Raw genomic sequence first — 13,432 nt, forward strand, 5'->3', positions numbered from 1 at the left:
GGGAAAGAGAGAAATCTCAATCCAAATTACTTTTCACTGTAAACTTCCTTCTCTACAAAGCAAAAATTATGTAATTTACCTAATATTGCCAAATTTAAGGATTCCACAGAAACCCTAATTTTTTTATTTACTATTAAAATAATTTTGCAACCTAATGATGAACCCAAACAAGATGTTCGTATGATGCCAGGTATTTAATATCACATGCAGAATTAACTATGGCAATTAGGTATTTCTTGGAAATATTTTCATTATAACTTAATAAGCTTATAATATTTCTGTGCTCTATCATTTTAGTTTTAAATAATTATAGATAAGGGCAGAAAAGTTGTCTTATGTACAGAATCAATATTTTCATTAAGTATTTTCAGGATCAGCTGTGTGGTGCAGTGATAATGTAATGTGCTGGTCAAGAGAGCTGGATTCCACAAGGCATTCCAATGCAAAACCCCAGCCCAACTGTCTTGAAACATGCTGAGCATGTGTGCAAGTGACCAAGATCCTATAGGTAGAGGCCTAAAATGGGAATCATGGTGTAAGCAGACCCTGTGGAGGGTGCTTCTCCCCTCTTTCATTCTTTCACATGTATGCACATGCACTCTATCATGAATACATTTTTTAAAACTGTTAGAAAAAAATATGTTCATACTTTACAAGTATACATACAGATTTCTAGGGGGAAAGTACACAATTATTACACTAATTGGATTATTCTTGACTCATATTACCTGGATGTCAATTTTTCAAACACCCTATTGGTTGACTTCGAATATCACTCCTCAAAAGTTTTATTGCTACTTAAGTAATTACCTTGCCATAAAAAGAAAGGTAGAAAGAAAAATACATGTTACTATATATAAAGAGAACAAAAAAGTCCTACCTGTTTCAATCTCATGAAGAAAGTCTCTGTGAAAGTCTTTCTGCTAAAATACCAAAACCGTTCATTTGCAGGATACACACGAACTACCGTCTCCAGAAGAAAGCGGACAGGCTCCACCACCTCTGTCACTACCATATCCACTGCCACAGTCATGTACACTCGTTTATCTGTAGAAGAAATTTTCTGAGATTTATTCTGGCTTTACTATTCCTTGATTATTTTTTAAAAAAATGTTTCTCACTTATTAAAGCATTAAGGTTCCTTACAATTATATTACTTTCTCTACTTACTTTTAGTTTTAGTACCACTTTGACCAAATACGTAACCATGCATTATAAGTACCTTTCCCAGATACTAATGAATTTCTTAATTGAATATTCAAGTATGTTGACAATTTTCTCTTTTTGTTTCCCAAATCAGTCCTTAATATAAAAATAAAATAAAATTTCCTAGATACCATTTACTATAAAACTATCAGATTTCCCAAAAACCTCTGAAAAGAAAATCACAGAATTGTGTCCTTCATTTTATAAAAAGAGATACTACAAATTAGTAGGCTTATTTGATGAGCTACATGGGAAAAACTGTCATTAGCAGCAGAGATATTTAGCTTTCTGTAAAAATTTCCATGTTTTATGTTTTAAAGAAAGTCCCTGGAGATTTGTCAGTATCCTCACTGTTTATAATATTATTTACTATCATGAGAATCATTAATCAAAGCTCCAATAAGATAGTTCTGTGCAGTTTTCATACACACACACACACACACACACACACACATATTACATATACTATGTACAACATATGTATAAATGTATACATATATAAAATATAATGTATACCTAATTTATATACTGGGTTGTCAGAAAAGTCATGATGCATTTTTGCATAGAAAAAATATGTCATGACTTTTCTGACAACCCAATACACACACACACACACACACAAACACACGTATATGTATATATGTATATAGGCAGAGTCCTGGCAAGTGCTTTCAGATAACATCAGTATAATGCTGTAAGTCAAAATTTTAGCTCTTGTTTAAAATATTTACTTAATCAATGGGGCCAGCAGTTAGTGTAATGGCTATGTCGCTGGACTCCCAAGTAGTTGACTTTGTTTTGAGTCCCAAACCCAGTGGCTTAAACTCACACCGGGCACGTGTGCGTGCGTGCCCAAGATCCCGAGAGGAGAATGGAGAAGAAGGGTTTGCGGCATGGCCATCCCCCCTGGGGGGGGTAATTTCTCGCTCTCTGTCTCTCTGTCTCTCTCTGTCTTTTTGGCAGGTGCACACGCCCTATAGCATAAACCTCTCAAAAAAAATGTACTTAGTCAAAGACTAAATTTAGTTTGAATATAGAATCTTCTGGGCCAGCATCAATTGGTTTCTTTGGTATCACTATGATGGACTGAATATGGATTTGGGGACATCCTGTGGCATGGTGGTTAAGGAAGCTGCATCCCCATATGGCTTACTACAAAGTTTGAATCCCAGATCTGGCAGCATGAGAAACACACTGGGTACATGAGCATGCACACCCAAAATCCAAAAAGGAGGGAGAAATGAAGGTAAAGGCACTATGGCGTGACCATTCCCCATGGGAGGTACTTTCTCACGTCCTGCCTCCTCTCCCCTAAATACCACCTCTCTCCAGTAAGCACATGCATGGTCTCACAAAAATTTTAAATTTTTTTTAAAAAGTAGGGAACCGGCAGCTGGTGTGGTGGTTAAGGGCACTGGAATCTCACGTGGTTGACTGTGGTTCAAGTCCTGAACCTGGAGGCTTGCTTTCTCACTCTTTAAAAAAGAGTCTTGCTTTCTCTCTCTCTCTCTCTCTCTCTCTCTCTCTCTCTCTCTCACTCACTCACTCTGTCCCTCTCTAGTCAAATTAAAATAAATAAATAAATAAATAAAGTTAAAATAATTCTTTAAATTTTTTTTAAATAAAGAAATATGATGGATTTCAGTTTTATTTATCCTGCTTGATAGTCAATTGGGTTTTTAAATCTATGACTTGGTCATTCCATACCATTTTGTAAATTCCTCATGCCCTTTTTTTTTTTTAAAGTATTATTTTTTTTTTAATTTGTTATAGGGCATGTGTGCTCACCAGAGAGAGACAGAGAGATGGGTGGAATGAGAACACAAGTCACCAGGTGTGGAACTAAAACTGAGGTAGCCCATATGTGAGTCCAGCGCCTTAACCACCACACCACCTGATGGCACCCCCTTCATCGCTTTATAACTATTTTAAAAATTTATTTTGTCCATAATGTTTAGTTCTAGTCCAAATAACCATGCCCACCATTAAAAGGAACATTTCAATAGCATTTTTTTTTAATTATAGAACATTTATACTCCTCAACTATACTTCTACTGGGACATTGGAAGAGTTATGATGTATTTTTCAATGCAAAAATGCATCATGACTCTTCTGATGACCCAATATTAATATCAAATTAAACAAATATTAACCCAATATTAATATCATATATTAACCCAATATTAATATCAAATTCATTATTAGCGATATATTCTCACTAAATCCAGGTATTACACCTGTCAATTCAAGAAAAATTATAATTTTCTAGACATTGTGCTTGACCTAGACAACCTTAAAGTCTAAGAGGAGCACTGTGGCAGCATAAGAGAAAAGTAACACAGAAAACAACCTTAAAGTCTAAGAGGAGCACTGTGGCAGCATAAGAGAAAAATAAAACTCAACTGGATCTTAATGCCATGCAAAGATCTAAGATATTTTATCTCTCAGAGCCTAACATCCTAAAAATCTAATTTTATTTGATTTATGAATTCTCCAAGTAATACAGAATTTCAAGGACACCATTTGGAAATTTTAGAAAACAGAGCAATTTGTAATTAGTATATAAAACATTTTTAAACTTAAAACCCATTATATCTTGAATCAGAATATTTATATAATAGTATTATATAAAGTTCATTTTCATAGAATAAATTTAAAACAAATTATCTTTGTTTCCTGTACTACAATGCAAAATGAAATTGAACAGTATGTTATGTAAAAATATAAAAACTCCTATAACTTGATATTTGAAATTCCTGTTTTACTCTTAAAAAATCATCAAGTGGCCTATTTTCTTCATTTTTGTGTTTTCTCTCTTAATGATTACAAGAAAAAAGGTTATGGGCTGATATTTATAAGCCTGTCTTTTATTCCTAATATATGGAAAGCGAAATTTTACATAATCATTATTTTTTCTCTTTTTAGTCTAAAATGAGGATTTTTAGACATCTTAATATGTGATCAAATACACACAATTTATAGAACTGGTAATTACCCTTTCTTAAGAAAATTAAATTATCTTAAAATATTAATTTACTTTGTAGTATTTAGTACCTTTAAAGTTAATACTTTTCTATTATCTATGTGTCAGATATTTAAATATTTTCTTATAATTATATATCAAAATCAGTACACTAATTTTTGTTATAATCAATGCCCATTAACATACTATTCCCACATCAGAATTCACTGATGCTTCCTGTCCTAAACTTAAAGTCTACTGTGGGTGTAAAATAAATAATAAAATACTAAAAATAAATAAACTGATCCATTATGTTCAAAATATAAATTATCAGTTGAATGGCAGTAAGGCATTTAGGGTAAGGCATTTTATTCATAAGATAAAACTTTAAATTTAGTTTAAAGGTAGAGGATGTGGGACCAAAAAAATTGGCAATTAATAGATACATGGATAAAGTAGGAGTAAAGACATATGTGGGAAAAATGACAAATGTGACTGTTTAACATTTATAAATTCTCTCCAATAGTAGACATGTTAAATACAACAAAAAAGTAGCAAACTAGGAAAAAAAATGTTTGCCACAACGAAATCCTTAAATCATATTACCAGGATCCCAAAGGTCAAGACCAAAACCAATAATTAAAAAATAAGTAATTCATGTAAAAATAAGTTAAAATAATATACAAGATTTCAGAATTTATTGTTTTCATCATTTTTCATGTTCCTGTATCACACATCTCTTTAAAGAAAACTCCTCTAGGGAACCAGCAGTTAGCGTAATGGCTATGTCGCTGGACTCCCATGTAGTCGACTGCGGTTCACGTCCCGGACCTGATGGCTTAAAACTCACACCGGGCACATGTGCATGCATGCCCAAGATCCCGAGAGGAGAATGGAGGAGAAGGGACTGCGGCGTGACCATCCCCCCTGGGGGGGTGATTTCTCGCTTTCTGTCTCTATGTCTCTCTCTGTCTGTCTGGCAAGCGCACGCGCCCTATAGCGAAAACCTCTCCAAAAAAAGAAAAAAGAAAAAGAAAGCTCCTCTATAGTGATCACATGTAAACACAGTCTAAATGTTTCTTTTATTTTTATTTTTTGGAGAGGTTTTTGCTATAGGGCGTGTGCACTCGCCAGAAAGACAGAGACAGAGAGAGAGACAGAAAGCGAGAAATCACCCCTTAGGGGGGATGGCCAGGCCGCAATCCCTTCTCCTCTATTCTGCTCTTGGGATCTTGGGCACACACGCACATGTGCCCGATGTGAGTTTAAGCCACCGGGTACGGGACTCTAACCGTGGTCGACTACTTGGGAGTCCAGTGACATAGCCATTACACTAACTGCTGGTCCCCACAAAGTCTAAACATTTCTATATAATCTAATCAAATCAATTCATATTTGGAGAATTCTTTTGAATACTGTGAGTTTCCCCCATAGAAGTATAAAGTATGAAAAGAAGCCTCAAATTCTAAATATCTCCACTTTTAATAAATACTAGAAAATTTTAAAACATGAAAAAATAACACTGTCATATAAAATTTAAAGCAAGTAAAGAATCTTTTTTATAAAAGTAACCTTTTGGAGTTTCTTCATTAAGTGCCAGAAATATTGGTGCATTGGGGTTCCACATGCCAGTGATAACATAAGCTCTCCCATCATAGCTCTTTCCCATGGATTCCTGTAAAAGTTCAGAGAGGAATCACCAACAATCTTCACATCAAGAAAATCACCATTTTAAATTATATCTTAGTTTAAGCAATCACATTTATTAAAACAGATTTACAATCAAACAAGAACTTAATTTTCACCACAATTTTTTTCACCCATTTCTTTAAGTATTAAATTCTCCTACAGTCTTCTTCAAAAACAGTTCCCATTTAGAGATATGTACCTTTTGGAAAAAATAATGCATACCCTTATACACTAAAAGACAAAAACATTGTTGTGACACTGTACTTAACTTGATCTTACACTGGCTGTCAAAATTTCATATACCTACACATGTAAGGGTTTACACAGCTTCTATTAAACTACAATACAGAGGGGCCATATAGTGGCACAGGAATAAAACAGAACACTCTACAAGGCGGACCCATATGGGAAGATTCCAGGTTTGTGCCCAGAGACTGTTCTGAGTGCTCCAGGCTACATATGTATGTGGTCCAGAGCTAACTGAGGCTGAGCATATGTCACAGCATCAAGACCCTGTTAAGAATGCTTTCTCTCTGTCTCTGTGTCTGTATGTCTCACTCATGGAAGAAGTAAACAAACAGAAACTATAATATAGAATTAACTGAAGACAGTTAAACTGAAATGTTAATCACATGGAGGAAGTTAATATTATTTTCTAATGTTCTAATTTTTAATATATTCCTAAAATGTTAATTTACTTTATAGTAGTATCTTTAAAGTTAATACTTTTCTATTATCTGTGTCAGATATTTAAATACTTTCTTATAATCATATGTCAAAATCAGTAGACTAGTTTTTGTTGTAATCAATGCCCAAAGTTATTAAATCTGTCCCTCTACCCTTACTTATAGTCAGTCCTTTTCCCCATATCTTATCTCTTTATCTCCTCCAGTCTTTAAGACTTTTACCAAGTCAGCTTTAACTCTCACTAAAGAAGCTAGCATATCAGCTTGGCCATATATGAGTTGTATATGTATGTAGAGAGAGGAGGATAAAGACTGTCCCATGGGGTAACAGCACACATGCATACAAATATGTGTAGCTTATATAAAAGAATTATACCTACAGCACTATCAATTTTATGTACCAAATTCCTCATTATGAATAGAAATGTTAAGATGATCAGACTAAAGGAGAATTTTTTTCCTTTTCATTATAACTCCATTATAGATGCTTCTCTGAATCTCTTTAAAATTGTGCCAGTCATTTGCATAATTACTATGTATGTTTCTAATGTATTAGTAATAATTCACTAATCAGATAGTACAGCTCAGTGCAGGCACCCTGCATTTCAAAAATGAAGTATACTCGGGAACCAGCAGTTAGCATAATGGCTATGTCCCTGGATTCCCACGTAGTCGACCGTGGTTTGCGTCCCGGACACGGTGGCTTGGAACTCGCGCCGGGCGCGTGTGTGTGCGTGCCCGGTGTCCCGAGAGGAGAATGGAGGAGAGGGGATTGCGGCATGACCATCCCCCCTGGGGGGTGATTTCTCGCTTTCTTTCTCTATGTCTCTGTCTGTCAGGCGAGCGTACGCGCCCTATAGCGAAAAAACCTCTCAAAAAAAAAAAAAAAGAAGTATACTCAAGGCCATTTGCACAGGAAACCTTCTCAGCACCTCCAACACACTTATGTATTTATGGTTTGGGTCTCTGTTTCTCTCATACACACACACATATGCATCTACTTCCTAATAAGGTCCCTATTTAAAACAGGAATGAGCTTCTGATCCAAAAGAAACCAATCCAGTTCTGGATCAGAAAGAACTTGTGCTGTGCATGTATTTAAAAAGGTTAGCTAAGCCAATCAAAATCCCTCTTTCAATTGACAAACACCAAGGAAAGAGTCAATTAGAAAGGGAAACTAAAAGATTTTCATGAGAAATCAAAGCCATGATAAGCCACATGTAAAGCAAAGTTATAAGATAACTAATTATAGAAAGAAAATTAAATAAAGAACAGCAGAATATTTGAAAAATGGTAAGTGATAAGAGAAATGGAAAAATCAAATTTAAAAAGCCTTAAATATTACAAATCATGAGGATCAGCAGATGGTGTTAATGGTTACATCGCTGAACTCCCACAGTCAACCGCAGTTTGAGTCCCAGAAACAGCTGCATAAAACTCAAGCCAGGTGTGCATGCATGCCTGGGAGAAAAATGAAGAAGGAACTCCAGGGATCAGCAGTTAGTGTAATGGCTATGTCGCTGGACTCCCACATAGTCGATTGTGGTTCGAGTCCCGGACCCGGTGGCTTAAACTCACGCCAGGCGCGTGTGCATGCATGCCCAAGATCTCGAGAGGAAAAAGGAGGTGAAGGGATTGCAGCATGGCCATCCTCCCAGAGGGTGACTTCTCACTTTCTGTCTGTCTCTGTCTTTCTGGTGAGCTCATGCGTCCTATAGCAAAAACCTAAAAAAAAAAAAAAAAGAAGGGGTTCCAGTGTGGCCATCCAACAGGGGAAATTACTTCTCACTTTCTGTCTCTCTGGTAAGCACACATGCCCCATAACAAAAATCTCTCTCTTAAAACAAAATTTACTGGGGACCAGCAGGTAGCATGGTCATTAAAGGTGCTGTAGACTCCCCACATGGCTAACCACAGTTTGAGTCCCGGACCTGGTGGCTTGGTTTCTCACTTTCTCTCTTTCTTTCTCTCAATCTCTATGTGTGTCTCTCTGGTCAGATTTAAATAAATGAATGAATAAAATTAAGTCTTTAAGAAAAATTATAAATCACATAAGACAAAAACAAAGGTAGGCATTGAGAGGCAGGAAGGAAAGGAAAAGCATAAAAGGTACAGGTAAAGAGCATGTTGAAGAGAAAATAAAGTCCATTACAAATGTAAGGATTAGGACTGCTCTGGGAAATTTTAACTTCGCCTTTTTAGGATTAAAATGTAAAGTGCATTTCTAACTGTGGGTCTAGCCACTGGTCTAATGTCACTAAATGGTTATTTATTAAATGGCAAATAAATTTTCTGAGACATCTCTAGGACTTTAATTTTAAATTTCAAATTGTGTTCCAGTTCCAGGAAACCAGGGTCTAGCAAGTTTTCTGCTTTTCCTGATATCTTACTATGACACTATTCCTAGGTATCAATATTCATGGATTAAACATCCTCATTTCCTTATTCCTACACTGTAAGCATCTTGAACAATAATATTTTTATTATCGGAAGATAACTAAGTCTCTGTTACTTGTACTCCACAAAAAATAATTCTGTTTACATGTGACTTCATTTATATACATACTTAATATAAAAAAGTAATCAAGCTATTTAACCAAGAAGTATTTTTCACTTATAAGTACAACGTTCTTTTTCATGAAGATCATATATATGTGTGTGTGTGTGTGTATGGTCAGACTAAAAAAGAAACTCTTATGTGTGTGTATGTATGTGTGTGTGTGTGTGTGTGTGTACATATTTCAAGGAGAGTGAGAAAGCAATCCCCTTTTTTACCCCATCCTTTAAGGATCTGGGGCATATGCACACACATGTGCCTGACATATTTTTCAAGAAGCCAAGGTGGGGGACCAGCAGTTAGCATAATGACTATGTCACTGGACTCCCACGTAGTCGACCGCGGTTTGAGTCCCGGACCCGGTGCTTGAACTCACGCCAGGCGCGTGTGCGTGCGTGCCCAAGATCCCAAGAGGAGAATGAAGGAGAAGGGATTGCGGCATGGCCATCCCCCCTGGGGGGTGATTTCTCACTTTCTGTCTCTCTGTCTCCCTCTGGCTGGCTGGCGAGCGCACGTGCCCTATAGCAAAAACCTCTCAAAAAAAAAAAAAAAAAGGAGCGAGGGTCAGGATTCAAACCTTAGTTGGCCATGTAGGATCCAGCTCCCTAAACCACCAGGCCATGGGGCTGGCCCTTAATTTAGTAAGCCAAATTTATACATTTATTAATCTAGAAAAGTTTCAATTAATTTAGCTTATTAGATAGCATTCCTAGAAAAGCAAGTATTATTTAAAAATCATTTGAAACAAATTAAAGTCTCACAAATTATTAAATTAAATATAATTATATACTTTTCAAAGTTAGTTAAAATAAATAAAATGTAAGAAGATGAAATTTGTTTTTAATGTTCCATGATATTTGGGAGTACCATAGAAGAAGTATTGGGTTGTCAGAAAAATCATGACATATTTTCCCTGTTTTTCTATGCAAAAATGCATCACAACTTTTCCAACAACCCAAGAGTAACATCTTGCTTTAAAGGGCAAAACAGAGACTAAGTAGGCAAAGTTATGATTTCAGATTATTATAAAGAAATAACTTTGTAATAACAAGAGTGAGGTTTCAATATAATGTATTGACTTCCTTTTTATTAGGTGCAGACTAGCCAAGGGTCCATGACCACGTATTACGAGACAATGAATATTAATAACACTGGGTAATAACAAGTCACAATGGTTAATAACTGCAAATACGAACCCTCCCAATTGTCCAACTATCTGTTCTATAGATAAGCTTCTCTATCCAGAAGCATAAATACTGACAAGCCCTTTGATTTCAATATGAACACAGGTAGAAGTGTACTCTATAAGTTAGATAAAATGGAAGGGGCCTCAGACATTCACACCACTTTGCGACAAGCAGTTGGTGCAATGACTATGTTGCTGCACTACCAAGTAGTCAATCACGGTTCGAGTCCTGGACTCGGTGGCTTAAACTCATGCCAGGCACGTGAACATGCATGCCCAAGATCCGGAGAGAATGGAGGAGAAGGGATTGCGGTATGGCCATCCTCCCAGGGCTGGGGGGGTGATTTCTCACTTTCTGTTTCTCTGTCTCTCTCTGTCTTTCTGACAAGCACACGTGCCCTATAGCAAAAAACCTTTCCAAAAAAAAAAAGTTCACACCACTTCTATGATTCTGTAATCTGAATTTAACTTTACAGAAAAAGCTCTACTAGTTATCATCTTAATATTTTAAACTCCAAAAGAGCATGATTAGTTAGTATCTAGAATCTTAAGGTTTTTTTTTTGTTTTGTTTTGTTTTGTTTTTAGAATCTTAAGGTGTTAATGCCTAAATGCTCCCAAACTGCCTCCTTATAGAATTTTCAAAGCTCTAAAATGTTATGGTTTGCCTTAGTAAAACCACCTTCATCACTGATATATTCTAGAGAGAGATGGAAGAGAGATGGATCAATAGCTAATTTATGTTTTCACATTTAATGTAACTGGTTGTCCTTACCTGACCTATCCAGCCACTGTTTCCTCTATATTTCTTTTTGTTTTTGGGGTTTTTTTTTGAGAGATTTTTGCTATAGGGCATGTGCATTTGCCTGAGAGACAGACAGACAGAAAGCGAGAAACCACCCCCAGTGTGGGATGGCCACACCACAATCCCTTCTCCTCCATTCTCTCAGGATCTTGTACACACACGCATACATGTCTGGTGTGAGCTTTAAGCCTCCGAGTCCAGGACTCAAACCACAGTCAATTACGTGGGAGTCCAGCAATGTAACTATTATGCCATCTGCTGGTCCCTCCTCTATATTTCACTGTACCACCAGAGAGAGTCCCTAGCCTACTACTGTATATCTATTTCCATCACAAGATTATAAACCCATAGATGTTAAAAACTATATTTTACCTATATTGATAACCTCAGCACTTCACACAAGTCTTGGCACACAAATAGGTGCCCCAAAGCCTGAATGAGCTATTCCAGTACTGCTGGAAATCAATGTTGCTATTACCATAAAATAATTCAAAGAAAAAGCTGACATAATTAGTGATATTTAACTGACATTTGCAAAACACAGCTGAAAGGAAGAAAACATGTAGTGCTTCTAATCACTAAATATAAAAATCTCAGTTCACTAAGTAAATAACTTTATACTTAAAAGTAAGATGACTATATCCTATAACATTTCTAAATCACAAAGTCAATGTTTTCATTAACCTCAATGTTAGAAAGTATTTCTGTTTAAAATGGCTTGCTATTTTTACACCAAGTATCGATTCTTTAATATATATACTGATATACCAATCTTTAAAAATATACACTAACCTTTAAAAAAAACACCATTTCCACAGTAAATATACTTTGTTAAGGTTAATCAAGGGGAAACTCAGAAAAGGAAATGCTTTAAAGAAAACAAAAGTATCATCACAGTACTCAAATTAATAACAGTGCACTAAAATGAAAGGTACCAGATTCACTCTGGAAATGCTTATTATAATCATGTACTTTTTATTTTGGGCTCAAAGAAAAGACATCTTCCTAAGATGAATAGATGAACATTGTCAAAACACTATCCTTTTGTTTTCAACTTGCATATGATTGCTTTGGTAAAAATTTTTCTAAATCTCTCTCTTACAAGTAATTTTAAGTTTGGGTTCCCCAACTTATTTATTACTATCATACAACTGAAAGGAACAATTCTGAAAATGTAACAGAATTTTAAAATGGAAAATACTTTAAAAATATAAATTAACTATCATCTATATCTATACTTGGGTAAGGTGCTTAAGATTATCATTACCATATCCAGTAAATGCATGTCACTGTTCTTCACGTTTCGACCTGGGCTTAATAACATTCCAAAACATCTGAAAATATTGGGGGGGAAAAAAAGGAGAAATAAGATATCAAGAATATACAGAAGCCCAGAGCAAAAAGCCTTTCTTATAATAACTATACAATCCGAGCTCTTCACTTACATATCACTTTCATGTTTTTTTCCTAGAAACACCACAAGTAAAAATTCATGAAAATACATAATAAAATCATATAAAATAAGTTATCTAAATTCACAGATCTTTATTTTACATGTAATATTTTTTCATATTTTCAACTTTTTACTCTTTCTCAAATTCAAATACATTTAAATTTTTCAAATACTTTACAGATAGTCCTTTGGTTTATAAGTAATCAACACTCTTTAAGTTCCAAGTAGCTTTTGGGTGTTCTGAATGCTTTGTTCCAGAGAATAATTATATAAATAAATAGCTGTTAAATTTGAGGATGTAGTCACAAAGATCTATTTAACTCAGCTAACAGTATTAGTATAAACTAAAGCAGCCCCTAGTCAGGGCCCATGGGATAGAAAGGTGGGGGAAAAGTAATTAAAGTTGTCATTCTTCTTCCCAGACACAGAACTGGTCATAGGCAGATATGAGAAATGGGCAAATGGACCTTTGGCAGAATTCCTACTTTCTTTCTTAATACATGTTTACCTAGTGCACCCTTTTTATTTTTCTACCCATTTCAAGGCCTTCATAACTTCTTCCATCATGTCCTAACTTCCTTAACTTCCCCAAACGGCCAGCCTGTCTGCAAAGTACAAAACCATGTCTTAAGTATTCTTTCTCGTATCAGGTACCTGTTACAAGTACTCAATAAAAACTCTGACCTGTTTGACTGAGTTCCAAATTCATAATGGAATCATCACTTGCTAGCTACAGTCTCATGGTTCTCTATATTTCGCATAATTAGCATTTATTACAGTTGCTAATTTTATTATATATGTATATGTTAATGGTTAGCTGCTGAAGGTCTGTATTGGCATTTGATTTTACCATGAGCACTAGTGCTCAACCAGGAGTAATAATTTTGCTC

The 13,432-nt window shown here is 35.4% G+C and overlaps 1 protein-coding gene across 3 annotated transcripts in view; it reads right to left on the reverse strand.

Moving 5' to 3' along the window:
- The window catches only part of RABGAP1L (RAB GTPase activating protein 1 like), a 762,391-nt gene that overhangs the window by 692,482 nt on the left and 56,477 nt on the right, over nucleotides 1-13,432 (reverse strand). For all 3 annotated transcript variants that reach the window (XM_006153335.3, XM_027773764.1, XM_027773765.1), the window contains 3 exons: nucleotides 12,357-12,423; nucleotides 5,741-5,843; nucleotides 881-1,047 (listed from right to left, as the gene is read on the reverse strand). In XM_006153335.3, the coding sequence (XP_006153397.1) occupies nucleotides 881-1,047; nucleotides 5,741-5,843; nucleotides 12,357-12,423 (337 nt within the window). The remainder of the gene's footprint in view (nucleotides 1-880; nucleotides 1,048-5,740; nucleotides 5,844-12,356; nucleotides 12,424-13,432) is intronic.

This window comes from Tupaia chinensis, unplaced genomic scaffold (genome assembly GCF_000334495.1).
Source record: "Tupaia chinensis unplaced genomic scaffold, TupChi_1.0 Scaffold000369_1, whole genome shotgun sequence".
NCBI classification, from domain to species: domain Eukaryota; kingdom Metazoa; phylum Chordata; class Mammalia; order Scandentia; family Tupaiidae; genus Tupaia; species Tupaia belangeri.